The sequence below is a fragment of the Camarhynchus parvulus genome, chromosome 5, assembly GCF_901933205.1.
Source record: "Camarhynchus parvulus chromosome 5, STF_HiC, whole genome shotgun sequence".
In the NCBI taxonomy this organism is placed as follows: Eukaryota; Metazoa; Chordata; class Aves; order Passeriformes; family Thraupidae; genus Camarhynchus; species Camarhynchus parvulus.
The window spans coordinates 25,770,569-25,792,831 of NC_044575.1; the positions used below are offsets into that span (position 1 = coordinate 25,770,569).

The following is a 22,263-nucleotide window of genomic DNA, read 5'->3' on the forward strand; positions in this document are numbered from 1 at the left end:
ATGTGTCTAAATCATGCTGAAATTTTTGGCACCTTTAGTTTTGCCTTTCTCCTGTGCTATACTGATTTCCCCCAGAAGGGATGGAAGCTAACACTTTAAGCTTTAATTCAAAGTATTTTATCATATTGGAACAAGAATCTGTACATGAAGATGAATTACAGACAAGGCTCTGCAACCATGATCTTTATTCATGTGAGATCTTGTGCAGATGGTTTGCATCTTTGTTGCATGTATAGAATGCATTTAAAAACCATTAATAGAGTGAGGCTTACTCTGAATTTGCCACCAATTTCCAGCATATAAGAACCCTAAATGTATTAGATTTTGTGCCAATAGTAGGTACTGGGAATGCTCATTAGTATTTTGAAAATTGCTTGGATAAATTTGGTTGTCTTCTCATGAGAATAAAATCGCTTTAGGGGAAAGTAAAAAATGAGAAATAATTCCTGGCATAGAATGTGGTTCATTCATGCAAAGGAGCACAGCAGCTGCAAACAGAAGTAATTCAGAAATTGTTGAGTTTCCATGGGTTTAAGTATCTTTTTCATCAGGATCTGATGGTACTTTACTTTCTTCTGGATTTTTTATTTCAGATCATGTCAATATATGTATTACAGTAATGATTATTAATGATAGGAGACTTATCTCCCATGCTGTCAGTATGGTGATATTTTTCTCATCTGCCTTTTATGGGTTGAATTACCAGTTCAACCTTTAATTGTACATTAAATATTTAGAGAAATGAGAGGAAAAACTATTTTCTACCACTGCACACAAATATTAAAACGTCAGGCATTGTGAGTCATTATACTCTAATTTGGTTTCTTGTTCATACACCCTACTCATAATAGCCCCAGCATGGCAAATTTCTGATGTTTGCTGTCAGCCAGCAAACACACAGGGCTTGTGAATGGCGTCAGTCATCATATTACAGCATCACCACAAATAAGTAGATAATAAAGGTCTTTCTCCTGCCATTGCATTAATAACATACAGCATACAAATAAAAACTCTGATTTTATTGTCTTGCTGGTTTCAGAAAAACACCTATAGGAGTTTTTCCATTAGAGTTCAGTGGTATAGCAGTACACTGAATTATTTAGGTGCTTGGAACGTGCTTAAACTCATTTTCCTTGAAAATACCAACATTGTTAAACTGGGGGACAGGGGGAGGAATTCGATACAGCATAACAAACATATTTATTATTCTAATGTGGCATAGTTAACTTGTCCTACTACCATTTGTAAAATATTCTGAGTTCTCACTAACAGCTTTCATTTGAGAATTTCAAAATGCTCTACCAAAAAAACCCAAAAAGGTTAAAGAAAACTTTTGCATCTCTTAAAAGATACCTCAAATATTCTGTTTCACAGAGAAATGCACTGTCAGTTACAGCAACTCTATGATTTACAGCAGAATTGTGTGTAGGGGATTAGCAGGGTAGCTAACTAATTCTGTATATAACTGACAATGTGAAGGGAAAACCTATGTTAACAAACTGGAGTTTAAAGAGGCAGCATTGGTCTTTATTGGAGAGTGTGCTGTGTCTTGTGCCTATGACTCTTGGCCAAAAAGAGGTCTGTTTTAGAGATGTATTTAAAGGGGTGCCTTAAATAAGTCATTGCTTTACTTTTATTTTGGGGACTTTGGCAAAGAAAAAGAGGTTTTGCATAGAAAGGCTAAAAAAATTACATATGAAACAGAACAGTGTGCTTTTTCTCTAAGCAAACCAGTTAATCAGAAATCTAAATGGTACTTCACTTGATGGTAACTTCTGTGAAGGGGATTACTGTATGTATAGATTTCCAAAGATCCCTTATTTCTATAGGTTTCTGACTCTGCTGGCCATTTTGACTGATTTCTGGCTCCCACCTCCTGCCCACCACTCCCCAACTTTTGGGTTGAATTCTGTGAGTGGCATCCCTTCAGGAGGCTGAAGGGGGTGACAACACAAGGTCTTTGTATCTCCTTTGTTGCTCTTCCCTTTGCTTTAGGGAAGAGGAGGGAGAGGTTTGGCCCCTGTGTGAAGCAGCAGCAGATTTAGATCCTGTGCCTGTGCGTGGTGCCTGCTGCTGCTGCTGCTGCTGCTGCTCTGAGCCCCTGCGGGAAGGGCTCCGGATTGGACGCGGCAAGAGGGGGAGGATGGAGCTGGAGAAGGTGGGAGCAGTGGTGGAGATGTGCATTAGTGGTTAGGCTTGTAGCTCTAACTTGTGACTGCTCTCAGTGTGGGGTTTGCAAGGGCACAAAATGCCTTGCCAACATCTTTTTTTCTGCTTTATTTTTAACTCCTTTTCCCTTGGGAAAAATAATTTGTGAAAGACAAATAGGACTTGAACACTAGGCAGTCGAAAAGATGGGGATGCTAACTTGACTGATGTTTTCTTTGAGAAAACTGGTGAATTTCAGCTTTTACCACAAGTAATTATTTTTCACTGTAGTTTCTCTATTTGAGCCTTAGGATTTTGTTGCAGCAGGTATTCAGAGCTATTGCTGCCATAGTTACTGGAAGCTGCATTATGCTGTAGCAGCCACCAGCCTCTGCATCAGCAGCAGAAGTGTTTGGGGAAGAGGGGAGGAGAATTGCACAATAGGATCCCAGAGAGCTGACAACAAAACCGGCTGGAAAAAGATGTGGATTTACAGAGGGTTCATTTAGCGTGCATTGTGCAAACGTTGGAGAGAAAAATGAGATGGAAAAGCAACACAGCAGAATCGGTATCATGTTAATGTTTTCTCAGTAATTTGTGATTATCTTTAGCTTATGGTTGGGTGTCTTTTTGTTGTCATTTTACTTGCAGCTTTTAGTGGTTTACTTGGAGGAGGGGGTAGCTGTTAACACTTCTTGCTGCATTTGATACACCCAGAAATCTGCATGCTTTTACAAAATTCTCTGCAGAATTGTTTTTTTTAGTATGCTGTATGCTAGAGTATGCTGGTCCTGGGAAACCAAGACTTCATGTATGTCTTGATACCTACAGAAATGAAGCTGTTTCTCTTATGTTTCTCCTGAGGCTATTTTAATTCCTGCTAGAACTGTACTGAGTGCAGATTGCTTGTATGGAAAAGCAGGCATATGAGCAACAGCATGCTGGGCTTTTTTCCTATATCTCATAGCATTCCAGTGTTTCATGTCTAAATTTAGTATATATGATTTAAGATGTTTTAGATAAAAAATTTGTGATCTCTCCTACTTATTACAAAATCTAGCTAAATTCCTATGTTAACTGGATTGATACTTGGTTTAGTTTAGTCATTCAAACCTATATGACACAAACTGACTGTTCTTTGAATTGCTTATTAGATTATTTAGCTATGAAGTGTGTGTGAATCTGTTATTTTCTTTCTGGGCCATTGTCATGTCATTTTTTAGTTTAGTTTATCATGCTATTTCCACAAACCAGAAGTGTGCTGACATGACATAGCATGTTCAAAGGTAGAAAGGGAGCGTTCTGACTTCATGTTCTTGGTTTCAGCAGTTTCTGTGAGAGAGAGATCTGTATCCCAAACTAGCCAGTAATTCTGCTCTCACAGCCAGTATTTCACAGCCAGAGGGAAAACATCCTCTTGCATTTGTGTATTATGTAAGTGGCTCTGCATGGATTTTCATTATCTTTTTGTTCCACTCCAGAAAGCTGTCTGTAAGAAGCAGCTTCATAAAAAGCTGTTTAATGTTCAGTCTCTGTATTCAGACCTGGCTTTACTGCTCTGCCTGATTTTTGCTTTGTACTACTAGAAATTAGGAAATGAAGCAGAGACACTGAAATAACAGCAGAACTGCAATTTGTATATGTACCTGGAACAACAGTATTTTGTTACAGAGACTTTAACCTTACAGGGGGAGAGTTGTACCAACTAGCTACATCACCTGAACAAAAGCAGAAAGAATGCTGCAGTGGTTGCTGTGCTGTGTTAGTTTTTCCAAGGGTTAAAGTGGAGTATGTCTGCTCTTCTGGACTCTGCCTTTCTGGGTGTAGTCACAATAGGGAGCTGTGATTAATACCATCAGTTTGGCCTGCCTTGTGTTCTGCTCTCAGTGCAAACACACAGGGCTGTTGGAAAGGATCTCACAATTTCATGTTGGTTCAGCAAAAAGCCATTACTACACACGTGAGGGAATATGCTAGTGCTGCTGAGAGCAAACAGCTCTCTGCCACGTGCATTGTTTGTATTGCTAATTCTCTGTTCCTTTATCATGTGGGGGTGGGGTGTGGTTTCAGCAAGGTTGGGAAGTATAGGAAAAGCTTGTGACCCTCTCACAACTGTAAGCAGATGTTACCTAACCACCCCTGAGGGCATTGTTAGGTCTTTGGATCGAAACACAGCTCCGAGTTGTATCATTTACTTGAATGTTCTGGATTTCAGTTTGTAAGCAGTTTGAAATCTAGTAAGTCAATTTTATGGGAAGATTGGCTGAGAGCTAAAAGTCATGGTTAGGAAGAATGAGAGACATTTTATCAGAGGAATTTATCTAGTTTTAGTAAACAGTTGCAGAACAAAAATTCTTTCACTACTGTTTTAGTATCATGCTTCTTTTCAGTCTGCTGGCAATGACTTACTCAGTTTCCTCAGATTCACGCAGAATGATGCTAACAAAGATAAATTAGTAGAAATCAGCGCTTCTGATATTTGATTTTCTGATGTTTGATAATGCTAATGGATCCCTATCACTTCTCTTGGATGAATCTACTTTGCTTCTTTCACACGTGTCTCAAACTAAGCAACTTGCCCAAGGTCATGTGAGGCCAGTGACAAATTTAGATTCACATTTTTCAACTTTCCTACCACCAGAGGAACCAGAGCTTTCATGTGTCTGTTAGTAAAAACTATCTCATCACCAGATTCTGCAGAGAGGCTGTTAGGTTTGGTGCATAAGCATCCAGAGGCACTCCTCATCCTGAGGATCTTGTGCAGGCCAAGGATGTGAAAGCACAGAAGTCATGTAACTGCTCCAAAATCAGAAGTGTTTTGTCCCAGATCAGTACTTTAACCTCCAGGTTACATGGCTGCTCCATTAGAAAATATGGAAGGCAATCTCAAAGCTGTGCTTAGGGCAAGCCTCCCTGAGAGTTACCACTGAAACCTTTTATTACTGAAACCTTGGGAGCTTTACCTAACAAGAAACTTCAGATTCAATACTGTGCTTGGAAAGTGGTTCTTCTTTAGTGAACCAGTCTCTCTTTAACCTCTGAGTTTGACCCCCTGCGGCTGGTGGTGTTACAAACACCTGAACACTGGAGGTTTGTAATCGCCACAGGAGCGTTTTGGTGCTGCAGGGAGGTGTCAATTCAAACCTACTTCAGCTGAATGGGAAATGAGGCATCCCACTTCTATTTCCTGGGGATCAATTAAAGTTTATCTGAGAGCAAAAAAATTACAAATCACAGGGTACTGGCATCTTTGGAGACAAGCCAAGGACAAAGAGATCTTGGACCTGCATGTTCTTACAATTTGTTTGTGTGGGTGACAAATAGATACAAACCACTTAGCAGATGGCAGTAGCAAAGTTTGTGCTGTTTGCACCATGACAGATGACTGAACAGAAGATATTCTCTCTCAGTTACTCTCAGCATTACATTTACATAAACATTAAAACAGAATTCTGTTCTTCTCGTGTGAGCAAGATTCATAGTAATATTATAAATTATTGAAAATCTTAAAGCTTTTTTAAAGTACTGAGACCTTCCTCCTACTTCTTATGAAGTGCAGTGCGTGTACCATGTAAAGGTACTCCAGGAGACTTGTAGATTTTCACTGCACAATTATTTCGTCTGTTCTTTCTGCTAAACTATCACACAAAATCAAGTTTTTGCTGTAGAAATGGCTGCTTTGAACACATGCTTACGGTTCTAATTTGAGATGTTAAATTATTCCTGTGTAGCAAAGGTCAAACACTCTTTTCATACAGATGACCTTGTATTCGTAGTGGTTTTACAAACTACAGGATATTTCCAAAGATTTCCTTTGAAATTATATTTTTTGAGTTTTTTTAACCTTTAGAGACTCTTTAGAATTTTGTTGTCTTTTATTGCTTTAGAAATATAATGAATACATTATTTAATTTCTTATTAAAATGTAATTAAAACATTTTTTTCAAGACTCAAAGGTTTGATTTTCTGAGGTTATATATACTAATGCAGTGTTTAGCAGGCAAAGATGATATACCACCTTTAGATATAATCTAACTTGAATGTCAATAATTTCTTGATGGTAGCATGTGGAGAAGCAGAATATATATTCCTTTCAGAGGGCTAAGGTATCTTGAGTATTATAATGCCTTATGGTAAGAAGAGACACTTCTGATTGTTGTTCTGTTGTTGTTCTGTTGTTGTTCTGATACTTCTGAGATACTTTTGATTGTTGTTCTGCGTGTGTAAAATTTTGGCACACAGTCAGAATCCGGACATCTTAGAGAAGATTATAAAGCAGTTTTTCACAGGCTATTCCTTTTCTGATCCCAATTCTGCTCCAAATATAGAAGCAGTAACCTGATATAGTTCTTGCATCCAACAAAGATTTGGGTGATCAAGGTCTTTTGTTGGCACTGCCAGAGACTGTTGGTGTAATCTTGACAATGCCTGTAAATATTTCTAGGTTGGAGTTTTTGGTCTGAAAACAAAGAATGTTGGCCATTTCTGTAAAGGCACTTTGTAGTACTTAGATGACAAGTATCTTATATAGTGGTAATAAAATTTTATAATTTGAAAACAACCCCCTCCCCAGTTTCATCTATGGAAGAATACAGCAGAATAAAAAATGACAATACTTTTAAAAATTCTTTTTGCTGTTATCTTTCTGGCAATGGAATTACCTGCTTCACTACTAGAGCTTTCATGTTTTCTTCATGTTTTCTGGCATTTATGACACTTACAGGGTTGCAGCCTGCTGTGACATGCATATGCACAACTATGAGTTTTTGTCATAATGCACCCTTATTGAACTAAACAACATCTTGAACGTTGTCTTTCTTTAGTAAGATGACTGGTTTTATTACAAATAATATTTGTTTCTGGTTTAAATTCACTGTCAACATTTCTAACAGCAGAGAAATAGATGCTGTGCATGAAGAGTACAAGCAGAAACTGAGAGACCAAGAAGCTTTCCACAGAAAACAAATTCAACGACAGCAGATCTATGTTGAGGATTTAAAGCAGCAGATTCTGAGAGGACAGATCAAAGCAGAGCAGGAACTAGAAAATGACCAAGCACTCATCAACCAGCAAATCCAAGAAAGTGAGTACCTGCCTGTTCCCCTGCTTCAACTCCCTTCCATTACTGCATACTTTCATCCTCTCAACATTTTTTGTGCTAGTGAAGCTTTTTTAAATGAGTGGAACTTTTATTATGGCTAATTACTGGATTTCTCCTCCAATTGCCTTTCCCTTGAGAACAGTTACTGAGCTTTAATTAACAGAGCTGCCGGGTCTCCTTCACAGTGCTCCAGCAGCACTGTTTAATTAGCACTGCAGGTCATTAGCACTGCTGGGAGGGACAGCACCAGCTACCCCCCTGTGACTCTGAGCCTCCTCTCCCAGCCTGACTCCAATCCTGCCTCCCTACAGCTGTGGTTCTGATGTCTTCTAATCTATTTGATCTAGGTTTCTTGATAGGCAAAGGGTGCCTATACAAAGGTGTCATTCCCACCTGGCAAAATCTGCTGTTTGAGCCTGGAAGAAGAAAAATTCCATGAATTTTTGGCAAGGTCTCAGACCAAAACTTATGCAGCCAGCTAACTTTTAATTTTGCCAGCCACAATGAAGAGATTAAAAGGAAATTGTTTTAATGGGATATAGCAGAAGAATATGTAGATAGTACAGAAAATCTGGAGAGCTTCCCCAAAATATTTATTTTGTGGCTCTGTAGACTTGTTCTCTGCCTCCCTCCAGTTCTGCTGTTTTCACTGTGTTCATGCAAAGCTTAGCCAGACAGGTAGTTTTTGCCAGCCAAATACAATTCTTTACTTGGCAATCCACCAAAGTTCTTCACCTTTTCTATGCCCTCTGTGGCTCAGCTCCTGACAGAGGCAAGTTTTTGAGCAGAGATTAATCAGCATCTTAAGCTTGCGGCTCTCTTGCAGGGAAACTGATCTGCCAAATATTCTGCTTGCTAATCATGCTAAAGAGAACACATCCAGAAACAAAGCTGAGAAAAAAAGCTTTCTATGTCAAAACTAAAAATGTTATTAAGAAAAATTAACTAACATAATGACAAAAATGCTTCCCTTTTATCTACAAAGTTACCATAGCATTAGAATTCCTACCTCTGTGCATGTGCTCTTTGCAGAGCTGCCAGTATAAGCAGGACAGGAGACTCATTGTGGTGGGGATCACTAATGAAGTGTGTTTAAGAAGATCAGTATTCATCAAGCAAGTGATACCTACAATGTTTCTGCACTAATGGTCTCGCACTAGGGAAAATTCCAGAGCCCCAAATTCCTCTCTTGCAGCTCAGCTGCGCAGAGCTGCAGGAAGCCCTCATTCATCACATCAAACTTAAATATCTCTTAATTCCTACATCCCTGAATAAGCAATGAAACATTGCTTATTTAGTAAAGGACTGCACATTGAAAGTAAGCTCAGCCAAAAAAAATTGCTGCTAGTAAGAGAGCAGTGTTTTGGGAAACTTCGGTTCTTTGAGAGTGCTCCACTTGTAAAGGAACCTGGCCTGAAACTTTTATGTTGCTTGTTCAGCAATGGTGATTATTTTTTTGTTTGGTTTGAGAGCTGAATATGTATACTTTTATAGCAGCATAAAAGATCTGCTTCATTAATAGAACAGGTTCAAGCCATCAGATACAACCTGGTCACAGTGATCTCAATAATGTCTTCTTTTGTTACAGTTCATCATAGCTCAGATTGAAGCTGGTGTGCTCTGAAAAACCTCTAAGCACATCCATCCCTTGCATGGAATAAAAGTATTCTAGTATCTAAGGTTTAAAAGAAATCAGCCTGGTTCTGTTCTCTACTGCATCCTCACTGACTGCAAAGATCAGGCTCTGAATATTTAGAGAAGACTTAGTGTGTAAGCAGAGGTACCATATTTTGTAATCAAATTAGGTTAGTCACTTGGTGTGTGAACGCGTTTGTCATTTATGAACTGTAGGGGTCATTAACGGAAGCAGAGAATCTAATTCTTTTTGTGGAGTAGAGTGGTAATTCTGTGAAAAATACACATTGACTGGTGGTATGAGCTTGCGTTTTTTGAACTGTTTGTCATAATAACTAAAGGTTGTGTTGGCTTCACCTGCATCTTTGCCATGACAGTATTTGCTTTATTTGGTGCACATTTAACCGGTTGATCTTAAAGGTCCCTTCCAGCCCAAGCCATTTAATGATTCTTTAATTTTATGATTACAAGCTTATATTCTGCACTTGCTGCCTGAGTCCTTAACCCAAGAGGCTTTTAGTTATCAATGAAGTAGAGCAACAGTACATTTTTCTTTAAATAGTTTGTCGAGTCTCTACTCTACATGCATAGAAATTCTGTTCTCAAATGACCTCTAAAGGCTGATTAAATTAAGAAACAAGATAGTAACAAATAATGGTTTTCCTATGATTTTTACTTTCTCTCAATCATTGTTTTGTTTACAGACCAGCAGTGGCTTATAAATGAGAATAAACGTCTGGTTGCTCTTGAGCAGCAGCAGAGGGAGTTTGCAGTGCAAACAGAGCCTACACTGTGTGCAGAGGCTGAGGTGCAGAGCACCACTGGGCTGGAAAGCTGCCTTTCCCTGCTACAGCAGAACAAGAAGAGACTGGTGCAGCTGGAGCTCTTGCAAAGGTACTCCTTAAAAAAAGCCGAAAGAAACATAAGGCGGAAGAAGGTCAAGTTCCGGCTGGAAAGGATAGTCAAGAAGCAGAAGCTGTTGGAAGCCAAGCAAAACCTGGAGCAGCTGGAAGCTAGCTGCTGTCTCAGTGAAGAGTGTGTGAAACAATCCCAAGCCCTAAGTGATATTATTGCTGTACAGTCCTCTTTGGACCACCACTTGCAAAAGAGACAGAAATTGTTGGGTTCAAGTCACAGGCATTTGTTCTGTGACTCATACCTGCCCCAGGTACCCAGGTAAGCTGGCATCTACCAAATCCTCTGCACTTTCCAAACTAACATAAATTCAAGGTATTTTCAGGCCACCTATCCTGAATGCCTTTCAATGTATTGAAGAAAATCCCCAAATCTGCAATATCACTGAGCCCACTATATTGTATATCACACTGGAGCTGTTTGTCCTTTTCCTTTGGGTTTGTACAGTATATTCCCTACCTATCTGTCTGACGTGGTCTTTCTCACTTTTTTACATTTCTCTCTCAAGCCTTTCTGCGCTTTTTACCTCTTTAAGAAGGCTTTTTAGAAGTGGCTTAGCTTTTGTTGTTGCCTTGTTCAGACTGTTGGTAAATACTAATTACTGCACAATTTTGTCTTGATTATCATTAAACTCTTCTTCAGAATATTGGTATCTTTGGGGTGATTATGGAAAGGACTTTTATACTGGTCAGCCTTCCTCAAGCTGAATAAACATCTCCATGCAAAACTAAAATGTTGGGATGCTACAGTGTCTATCACAGCATGGTCCTTAGGTATTTCCACAGCAGAAAATAGCTAAACTCTGCTAAGTGGATTTCTGTGACTTAGAACTATCTTTTATTTTTAATTAACATTTACAGCTACTTGAGTCTATATTCAATATGAAGCTATACCTCATAGCATTGAGCTATTTCTTTGTGTGCAGAGCATCTTTCCAGATAGCAAGGGGATTTTATAATTAGTCACAGAATTTTATTTTTTTATTCCCGGCTAGAATTGAATTTTGAGAGGCATTAAGATTGTTGCTTCATGAATTGTTATTCTTATTTGCAAGACATTACTGTGGTGAAAATGTCGACTACATTATTCAAGCAAGGATTGAACTTTATTTCTTCCTTATTTCCACAGCTGTTTTTCAAAGAGGGAGTCTGTCTCCAAGTTATCTACCTCACCAAATATTGATCAATACTGTAAAGGTAGTACAACAGAGAGATTGTCACCAGTAGAATACCTTTACAAAAGTGGTAAAGACATTTCTGGGAGTGATGACCTTAATGATGAAAAGGGTATCTCCTTTTCAGTCCAGAGGCAGCTAACTGAAAAACAAAAAACATCATCAATTGCAAATAAAAAAGCAGGACAGAAGTACTCTAATGATTCGGCTATCATGGCTTATATCAATAAAAATTATAAAAAAATGGAAAAGTTGGATGACAGTCCAGGGCAAGCTGGATCTCAAAACCAGACCTCTAAAGGTTCCTCTCCTGATCTTTTTAAGGAGAAAGATGAACCTAAAACCTTTATTACAGGGAGAAGAATGACAAAATCAAAGGTGCTAGGAGATGTAAGTCAGCCTGCCAGCAGCAATGTAGCACAAAATAAAGCTCAGGTATCCAATAAAAAGATTAGAATGGATATCAATGGAAAAGGCCATAGGTCTTCTCCAGAAAACTTTCTTAAACAAATGAAGAAAACAGTGTATGGAAACCCACCATCAGTGCATCTAAACCAAATGCTCAAGGACTGGAGGAGAGAGGCAAATTCAGCCTTGCCAGGTCATGAGAAATCATCAGCAGAAGAGAAAGGATTTCTGATGGCAGCAACATCAGTAGGAAATCTCACTAAGATGAACTCACAGACACCACTCTCTTATCTTGAAAAAAAATTGCATAGTGCTGAGATGCTAAGTGCTGGAGTGCCCAAGACAGCCACAGATATGCTGGAGAACTGGCAAGAGGATGATGAAAATGAGATTTCTGATACTGACAGTTCCTATTCTGTAGATTCGCTCTCCTGTGCTTCTGCAAAAGTTGTCCCAGAGAAACTGAAACTGGAAGATTTTGACAGAAATAAATGTCTTGCCAACCCAGAAGATTCTGAGAGTGATGACAGTCAAATGTCACAAGACTCTCTGATAGAAAAGGAAAATAAAGCCAAAAAGCAAAACACAAGCCAATTTCACAAGTTAAAGGCCCATCATGAGCCAGCTAAGCTTTACAAAAGCAGAACCGAGAACCATATTTCATCTTTGGTGACATCATATGCATCTCGTAGGAGACTGGGAAAGGCTGAAAGAAGCTTTTCTCTGGATAGCTTAGCTGATGGAGAAGAGATGCCAGCAGAAGATCTGGTAGAAGAATCCAAATCTGACTCATCTGATGAAATGCCAGCAGAGATTTTCTGGAAGTTACAAACTCCTAAATTACCAGCTATACAGATTGAGGAAAACCATGAATCCAAGACCTGCAACAGAGATACAGAAGGGACAAATTATGATCTGAAGCTGAGCAGTTCTTTTTATTTGAACACCAAGCCAGAGACTGCTTCCAGTAATGCTTGCAAGCAGTTGCTGAAGGGAACAAAAGTCTCCTTTGTAGAGCAAGAAAGGTCTTCTGAAAGAAGATTGTATTATGCAAGTGGAAATCCTTTGCTTACTAATGATGCCTGGTCTTCCTGTGGCTCAAAGGTTGACATCAGCAGCCCCAGAATAACAGCATCTTCTTCCCATGAAAACTTGGAATTTCAAGATGCTCTTCTGTGCTCTTCGAGCAAACCAGAATTTTGGTTAAAAAAAGATGATCTAAAGCAGTCAGCTGCTGAGGTTTCTTTTGTTTCTGGCTCTAAGCAGATTCACAGCATTTCTCACAGTCCACATCATGTAATCCAAATAAATTCAGTTTTCTCCTCTGACACATTGGAAGTACCTTTACCTGAAACAACAACTGCAAGCAGGACTTCTGAGAGTGGATCATTAAATAAGATTTTAAAGGGATGGACAAACTCTAATGAAAATTCTTCCTTGGAATCTGCAGATGTAAAGTCCTCGTTTGCTAGGTCAGTAGGACCAAGTTCCTCTTTTGTTCCTACTTCAGCAGAGCATGATTATTATGAACATTCAAGGTCACACCATCCTGAACAAGAGCAACTGCGTGAATTGTCTACTTGCAGGTCTGCTACCGAATGTGAACAAACATTCAGCTGTTTGGAAAGCACCGCCACTGCAGACTGCTTGTCACTGGTATCTAAGAAAGAGGAGAATTCTGTCACCGTGTTGCCTGTGCAAATTGTGGAGCAGAGGAATGGCTGTGTAGATACAGGTTTACAAGATGGCATATTCCAAACTTTTTCAAAAGATGAGCTTGACAATGACTACAATAACTTGATGACAGAGTCAGGTGTGGCAGATTCAGGCAGTGGAAATGCATCTGTCAGTGAACCTGCTGCTGAGTGTTCTATGGGACTTGCTCATAATATGACCTCAACACAGACATCTGCAGTAAAACACATCCAGTTTGGAAACTGTGGGCATCCTTTTCCAGTACAAAAAATACCAACGTGTTGTGATGAAGGTTTCTTCCTCAGTGACTTAACAAACAAGAGCTGTTCTCTAGTGAGCAGTTACAAGCTTCAGATGCTGGCTGGACAAGGAGCAGAGTCAGCTGATACAGAGGAACCCCCCAGGTCTGGGGAGAGTAATCTGGAAACAATGCAAGAAACAGATCATGAGCAAATACCTGCAGAAGTAACAGCAGAGACAGATTTTTCCTCACAGAAGATAACATATCAATGTCACCCTTTAGTTGTTGATGCCAGTGCAAACTATGACCAGTCTGCAACACCAATAGAGATGTCTCAGAAAGGGACAATCTGTATGGAAATAAGCACAGATAGTTTGGCAGATATTGTGCCAGAGGTGCCATCGTTCAGAGATCATGACGAATATATATCAAAAGATGAAGACTTGTCTTTACTAAATCATTATGAATTCAAACATAAACCTGATTCACAGGATTATTCCCCTGAATGTGCTCTAGCAGACAGTCAGGCGAGTTGCTTATCCCAGCAAATTTCAGAAAATTCTACATTATGCACTGATAACATAAGAGAAGAAAGCGGTGAAAGCAAAGAACACACTGTATTGAATTCTCAGGCTGTAGTTCAGAAAAAAATTTCATCCAAATATGAAAACCTAGTGGTAAATGAAGGAAGTTATTTCCTACTGAATGTAAATAGGAAAAACACCAAGTCCTTTCCTGCTGCTATTTGTGAGAATACAAATTATTTTCTCCCAGAATCTAATTCAAGCCTATTTTACAAAGTTTCAACAAAAGCTAATCTTTTTCAAAGTGCATGTGAGACCAAAAATTATGATAAACTATTGGAGCATGTCACAATAGTGAAAGGAGATTGTGATGCTACATCTAATCTTACTATGGAAGTCAGTGTCACAAAAAGCTGTTGTGATGTACATTATGGCTGCCTCTGCCCAACATGCTCTTCAAAGTCAACAGGTCAGAAAAACACTACACACAAGACAACGGACATTTGTGCAGAATTTGATACCTCTGTTCTCTTGGAAACAGAAACACAGAACAAATCTTTACCTGAATCTAGAGGAGAGGAAGAAGCATTTTTTGAAAGTGATTGTCCAGTGGACTTTCACGCTGAATACAATGCAAATTCAGAGTTGGGAAGGGTATTTGAATGCCACACAAATGCATCAGCTGCTATTTCTCAAGAGGAGAGTTCCTGTAGAAATAAAGAATCCAAATTATTCAGAGACATGGAAACAGAAGATACAGAAGAAGCCATGGCTCCTTATCAGAATACAGAGACAGCCACGGATGAGAAAATAACAAAATCAATCAATAATGCAAGCAACTTAGAAAAAAGTGCATTGGAATTTAAATCCAGACACACTGAGAGTTTACCTGACAGACCAGCAACCAAAGTCCAAAGTGTAACTGAAGACAGTAAAAAGGATTTTAAAAACATTGGTCTAACTCAGAACCCAAAGAAATCTACTGATATCGCAGCTTGTGAAGTTCACTGTGAATTTAATGCAAATCTGTGCCTGACACATGAAGAGGTGCACAACGATGAACTGCAGGAAGCTGGCACAGGGGCAGAACATACTCAGGAATCAAAAGCACTTGTGCATTCTGGCAGCCAACCTGAAACAAGCAGCTTTTGCCAAAAAGAAATAAATGAGAAAACAGAAATAGGTATTTATTCAACAGAGCTTTCTGTTGCTCCCAAAACCACTCCTTCATCTGTGTATTCCCACACAACAGATGTTATTCAGAATACTTCGGGATTCCTTGATACTTGCAAAGGGCTTTTGCAGATGAATGGAACAACAGACAATGTAGCTGAAACAGTACTAATCCCAAGGAGGCAAGGAAATATTTCAGCAAAACTTGAAAATGAAGGACAAATAAATTTTAACAATATAACTGAGCATTGTGTACCAAACTGTTTGTCCCAGGAAGACAAGGTTAATGAATGTGAAGTGACTGGGACTGAAGAACAAATTACCATGACAAACACTGAGCAGCAGCTGGTTATTATGGGGCAAAAAGAGTTATGCACAGATGAAAATGTTTACTTTAATGATCAGTCTCCAGCTCTGTGTCAAGCGTATTGTGACAGAGGTGACAAAGAAATTTTAGATCAGTTTAAGATCCCTGAAATGTACCTGATGGCTTCTGAAGTAGAATCAAATATACTGTTAGGGAATGATTCAAGATACCAAGACCCTACTGAAATGAGTGAGGATGGTGATTCAGTGGACTCTGCCACAGAGACAGGAAATGTAGTTGGTGCATGTGAATATTCAGTTGAAGATAGTGCTGATATTGACCAATACAGAACTGAACAAAAATTTACAAGTCTCGACAGACATACGTGTATGAGTTTCTCTGTGGGATCTCCTGACCATAGCACTTCAGAAAACTTGAATGAAGATATTGTTAGAAAAAGTTTTGACATTTGTGAATTGGATCAAGTAGGCTCCAGAGCTGAGGAAGAGACAGTGCAATTGATGAAGCTAGTAGAAAAGGCCAAAGCAGACAGAAAAAAGCAGATATATGTAGCAAACACAGAGGAGGTAGAACTGATCTTTTTACAAAACCTGGATGAACTCTTCCCTGAAAACAAAGGCAGTTACCAAATGACACATGATGACAGCAGATTAAATGAAATATTAAGAGAAAGACAGTGGGTGTCTACCAGCTTTTCTGGAAATAATGAAGTCATTAGCAAGCAACAAAATCCACCAGCATCACAGAAGTGTACAGAAAAAAACCAAGAGCTTCAAGACTCCCCATGCCAGTCTGTAAATCAGCCTTTGTATCTTGGAGGAAGTGATGATTCCCATCTTGTTCAAGATGTTCCCACTGCACTAAGAGGATGTACAAAATCATCTAACAGCAGTCTTGGAACTGGAGCTGTTCTGCCTTACTATGAAACATTAAAGGAGAGTGAGATCAGTGCTGGTACATCTGTTGCAGCCAACAAAATGGGAGAAGACAAACATCTTCCAGCTAAAACACCAAGTAAGAGTGTAGCTATTCTGCAAACCAGGACCATGCAGCAGAGGCAGGAGGAAGAATCGTTTGTATTTAAAAATGGACCTGACTATGCCCTATCTGCACAACCTGTCAATGAGAACAGCTCTTTCACTCCCTACAGCTCAGGTGGCCTTGAGTCTGGAGCTGTTGTACTTCAGCAAAGGGCCAAAGGAAGCTCATTTTTCTTGGAAAAATTAGATTCTTCTGGAGATATCATACAGGAGATTAATAATGCTTGTGAAGAACACAGTATGGATTTAATGGTTAATGAATTATTAAAAGATTGTCTTAATTCCATAGAAGATACAGCTCAAGAGGTAAAGGATACCATTGTGCCTGATTCACTAATGTTGGATACTTCAAATCTGCTGTCTTCCTCAGAGAAAGAAGTGATGGAAGATGTAGGGATGGGAAAAATCCACTCTTTACTAGAAAGCTCCACCCAAAAAATATTTCAGAATATTAATACAACTCAGAAAGTACCTCACTTGTGGGCTTCATCACTGCATGATGAGAAGACATTTTTAAGTGCAAGCTGTCTGACAGCAAACAGTAAATGTGAAAATGCCAAGTTTCCTGGGGTAGCTGGATATCAGCATGAGCCCACAGAAAACCAGGAACATGAAGCTTCTGAAGAGTGCTGTGTAGACCAATCAGGCAATGCTGTTTCTAAGAAATCTTCAGCCCTTTCAGAAGGCATGAACAAGTCTCCAAAGGAACATCCACATTATAGTAAAGACTTTCTAAATTATAATATGAACTTGGACACTTCTGAATGTTCTCCTGGTCTTCTGAATTGTCCAGCATCATCTGCAGATAGTTTAATTGTCAACAGTGGAGACAAAGGTAAAAATAATACTCTTCACTCTGAAGAAACAAAGTACTTTGAAAGTGAATCAACAGATTTGAATGTATCTGTAACTTTTCCTGGTGTTTCTCAAAAAGAAGACGAAAAGGTAAATAATTCCGCAGTTGCAGAGACCACATATGCTCAGAGTAATAAACTCCCTGAAAAAGTTGTGGAAACAGAGCAAAAGGAGGAAATTGTTGAAGGTTATTTCCAGAACTGTGGTGACATAAAAGATAAAATTCATGAGTTCTCAGAACACTGCAGTAACACTAATAGAGTGACTGTACCAGAATCGGGTCTGCTCACTTTCCAGAGCCAAGGACAGACTGGCTGTAATGAATCAAAGTCTCTGCCATCACACTCTGCGGTAGAAACTCCCCCTGAGACACCATTTCAAAGCTCCAAGAACTTCAGTGCTTTTGCCACATCTTCTTTACTTGGGGACTCAACATCTCTAGTATTTAATCAGCTTGAGAACTCATTTCAGGACAGCTGTTTGACTGAGAAAGTGTCCTGCAATTCTGCAGATGTGTGCTCTGTAAAAGGAGATTTTCCCCTATCATTAGCAAGAGTCAATTACCCAGCCTTAACAGCATTTTCAGAACTTCCTTCAACTGCAGATATAGGTCTCGGTGAAACTAGCACCTATGATACTTCACATTCAAATATATTGAAACAGTCTCCATTTGGTGTTTTGCAAATACAAGACACACAGTCCGATAACGCTGTGGTATTTGATGAGCCAATATGTGCTTCAGGAAGTATTTTACTTTCTCTTGCAAAAGAAAACAGGCATTTTCCAATCTCAGATGTAGACTGTACTTCATATGAACATTCTGCTGTAGATGGGGAACCTGCATACAGAAGTAATAATAAAAAACCTGACAGTGATACAGAAATTGATCAGCATCATTGGGATAGAGTTCCACCACAAGAAGCTTGCAACAAACACACAGAGCAAATACCAAGTGATAATTCTCTTTTACTACCATCATTACCTTTTTGGGATACTAGCAGGGCAATTCTTATTAAAGAGGGACAAATGAGAAATACACTTAACAGAAGTAACGAAGAACTGCATTCAACTATTGAGGCTGAACATTTTGCAGTAAAGACAGAGCAGAGAAAAACGTTAAGTAGAGAACCTGCTGAAAAGCAAACTAGTGTATCCTCAAATTCTCCAAATGAATTACCAGACTCAGAAGTTACAGTGTTGGAAAATCTGTATCCAAGAGATGTTCAAGTGGATCCTGAATACACCTGCAATTCATTTAGTCAAGCATATCCCACATACAGAAGCCCTGATCCCAGGCAACCATATCACACTGTCTTGGGTTTTGAAAGAAGCCCTGCAGATCGGCAAGATAACTGTCAGTATGTGCCTGCAGGTGAACAGATAGAACAGGTGCCAGATAGAACAAATGCAGATGGTAGAAAAGAGATTTTACTTTGCAAAAATAATACATGTTCAAGCATTGATAGTGCTGATGCTGATGCTGAGGCAAACACTTGTTCAACAATGGGAGACACTACAATGAGGAATAATACCCTGAAATTAGAAAGACTCAGTTTTTCTGTAAAAAATAATGAAACAACCTCCATAAAGTTTTTGCCAGAAAACCATGATTTAACTCTTCAAGAATCTAAACTGGTGCAATTCAGGAGCAAAAGATCATATTCTACCACACAGAGTACAAAGGGCTGTAAACAAAGTGAACTGAGACCTTATTTACAAAGTCACAGAGTATCAGCTCCAGCTATTGCTGTTTTCTCTGACACAGAATGTACTTTGGAAGCTTCATCTAAAGCAGATCCTTTGTTGTATTCTGCATCTAAATCACTGCAAGATTTGAACATGAGTGTAGAGCCTCCGTCACCAACTGAAGATGATCTTTATGGAATTGAAAGATTTTCAAAGCAGAAATTGAAGAACTTATTGGAAGTTAAATCTAAACCAAGATTTCAGCCAAAAATGGTGCAAATGAAAAAGCTTGCAAACTGTGATTCCAAAAACTTACAAAATTTAGCAGCAAGAAACCAAAGTAGCCATTCTTTGAAAGATTGTACTAGTCAATCTCCATCATCCTTACTGCCCACAGCTCGCAGTTCTGTGCATGCAGAAGCAAATGTCCATTCAAAGAGCAATTCTGTAGCTCAGTGTAGTGAAGGGGAAGGAGAAGAAGCTGGATATCAGCCAGAAAATTATTTATTTTTGCAAGATAATAAAGATGCAATGCATTTCAGATCAAGTGATATCAACCCATACATTCACCCATGGCAACAAGATGGAGCCTGCAAGATTGGCTGGAAACAGTATGCTTTTGGAAGTGCAAGTGATGTCTCTTGCAATCAGATTCCTTTGACTATGGAAAATCGTAAAGTGATGAGATGTTCCAGTGTAGACAATGGATTGAACTCTCAAAATTCTCCTTTTCGTTCTCATCTAAGTTCGTATGCTACAGCAAAAGTTTTGTCAAGCACTTTGAGTAGCATTGAAGGTCTTCAAGAATGGGACAGTGTCAGACAAGACTTTCAATCAACATACTCGAGTGACAGTACCAAACAGTACAGCAACATATCCAGTGAAACATTGGAGATTAACTCAAAAAACAACACTGCTGAACTTGAGAACCCTTCCACACAACCTGGTAACTCTTCAATGCAGGTTGATGAAATTGTACTATTGTATCCTTCGGAGTCTGAAAAACCTTCCAATAAACCTCCAGGGATTACATGTGAGCAAGGTACACAAACTGCAACTACAGGGAGGTATAAAAGGCAGAGAAGACATCAGAGAAGCTATACAGATGTTTCTGCAAAAAAGGAGGAAACAAACAGAGCTTTATTTCATCAACCTTCTTCTTGGACAAGCATGCAAAACCTGTCCATGCATCTGTCACAGCTACTTCAGAACACTTCTGAGCTGTTGGGAAACCTTTCCCAACAGAGTATTATAGACAGTGAGCAGAATGCCAAAATCAACCAAAAAAGAACTGAAGGTGCTGTTAGGTCAGATAGCTGTACTCAGACTACAGCAGATGTAGGCACTCAGACTGAGATTTTGGAAAAACCTCAAAGCAAACATGAAGAAAAACAAGTGGAGGGAAAAATGGGAAAGGAATTGAGGGCAGCTCAGGCAGTAAATGTTGATTGGAAAGAAATTGGTGCAGATACAGTAGAAGAGATTCCCAAAAGGAAAGAGGAAACACGCACTCTTGAAGAAAGAACACAAGAACAAACACGGATGAAAAGCCTGGGCAATTCTGACTTCCATGACAGTCTTGACAGCATTTTGGAAGACTCCTTTATGCATCTGCCTTCTTTACCCAAAACTTCCACCCCTATCTTACATTTTCAAAAAACATCACTAAATGCACAGCAGAATGTTGCCTTTGCTAGCACCAGAGTTTCACCTCTCACGCCATCTTTGCCAAGTTCAGGGCAGGATGGTTCTTCATGCACTGTAGTTAGCAGCCCTACTAATAGCACCTCTCAATCTCCAACGTCTTACACTCAGGATAAAAGAAGTGTCAATGAAACAGAGACTCCAGCTGAAAGAAAATTTTGGTACAAAAATACCCTGCTAGTCGACAGGGCCTCTTCCCCTATTCTTACTCTTAGTGCTAGTCCCAGCAGCCAGACTGCCTTTAACAAGTCTGTCTGCCCTACTAAGGAACCTCTTGGATATTCCAGTGTTGCTTCAAGTCCCCTTCACACCAAGAGAAAGCTGAGGGCAGGTCCACAGTTCAGCATGCAACAGCACGTGGACAATTTTTCACAGACAGAAACAGACAGTGAATCAAGCATCTCTAGAGAACACAAGAGCATAAGAAAGAAATTTGGAACTTTCTCAGATAAGAAAGCAGGCAAAGACCTTTTAGAGCAGGATGGTTCAAAAGACTTGGAACAGCAGCATAGACTGAAGGTTGACACCCATACTACCATTTGTGCAGAGCGGCTGCATCACTCCAGCAGTATGCTGGAGGTGTCAGGCCACAGTGAAGTTGTAACAGCTGATGTCAGAGACCAGGGCTCAGTGGCACATTCCTTTCATTGTATGTATGTTACAAGGGGTGGAAGAGCTCCTTCAGGTGGAATCGGGCACAAAAAGTACTCTGGGAATTCTGATACTGCTTTGATTCATAACTACCCTTCTCCAAATGCTGACTTACGTTTTAATCAAAAAATTAGTGCCACTTGTTCAAGTAAGACAAATGCTGGCACAGCTTCAGAGCCTCTGGTAGAAGCATCTTCTGTACAATTTCATGATTTCTTCTGGAAGAATGAGGACAGCTGCCCTCCCCCACTCTCTGATGTGAGCGACGTGCAGACGTCTTTCCGAGATGACAGTACAGATTCTGTCACTGGAAGTGAATGTGACACTGAAATCCCTCTCAGCAAGAACTCTGCTTTTGCTAAGCCCTGCAGGCCTAGGAGCTACAGCCTCCGTGACTTACCCATACACAACAAATTCAGCAACTGGTGTGGTGTAAAGAGCAGCGCTCCTCCTTTGCTCCTTGGCTTGAGTGGCAGCGTGACCGATTTAAGGGGTCAGGCAGACAAGAAGCCTGGAAGCACACAATCAACAGAAGTGGAAGGGAATTACCAGTCTTGTGACAGCAGGAGCAGAGAGATCAAGAGACTTCAGAGAGAGCGTGCCCAGATCATGTCTAGCATTCACCTGGATCTGCATCAGCATCCCCTCACAGTGGAACTGACTGAAGCAAAGCTCAATTATGGCATTGGGGAAACAGATGCCTTGCTGAGGGTCCTTCAGAGAGGGGCTGCAGATGAGCCAGGGGCAATTCCAGTGAAGCAGCAACTTTATGAAAGGTAAATTACTTTATGTACTGTTGTTTAAAGGATTTTTAATACACTTCATGCAGCTTAAATAGCATTTAATAATGAGCAAATCACTTAGTCACACTGAATGTGAAGAGATACATTGTCAGGCTTATTTTAAAAACTGTTAAGCAATGCATTTAGGACATGTTGAGGTTTCTCCAATAACACAAGGAAAAGTGATTTGGTGTAATTCAAAT

General features: G+C 39.6%; 1 protein-coding gene across 2 annotated transcripts in view; it reads left to right on the forward strand.

Moving 5' to 3' along the window:
• Nucleotides 1-22,263, forward strand: part of STARD9 (StAR related lipid transfer domain containing 9) — a 94,904-nt gene that overhangs the window by 62,948 nt on the left and 9,693 nt on the right. The window contains exons 22-24 of one of the 2 annotated variants that reach the window (XM_030948810.1): nt 7,041-7,231; nt 9,589-10,060; nt 10,928-22,054. In XM_030948810.1, the coding sequence (XP_030804670.1) occupies nt 7,041-7,231; nt 9,589-10,060; nt 10,928-22,054 (11,790 nt within the window). The remainder of the gene's footprint in view (nt 1-7,040; nt 7,232-9,588; nt 10,061-10,927; nt 22,055-22,263) is intronic. The other variant, XM_030948811.1, reaches the window with a different exon arrangement.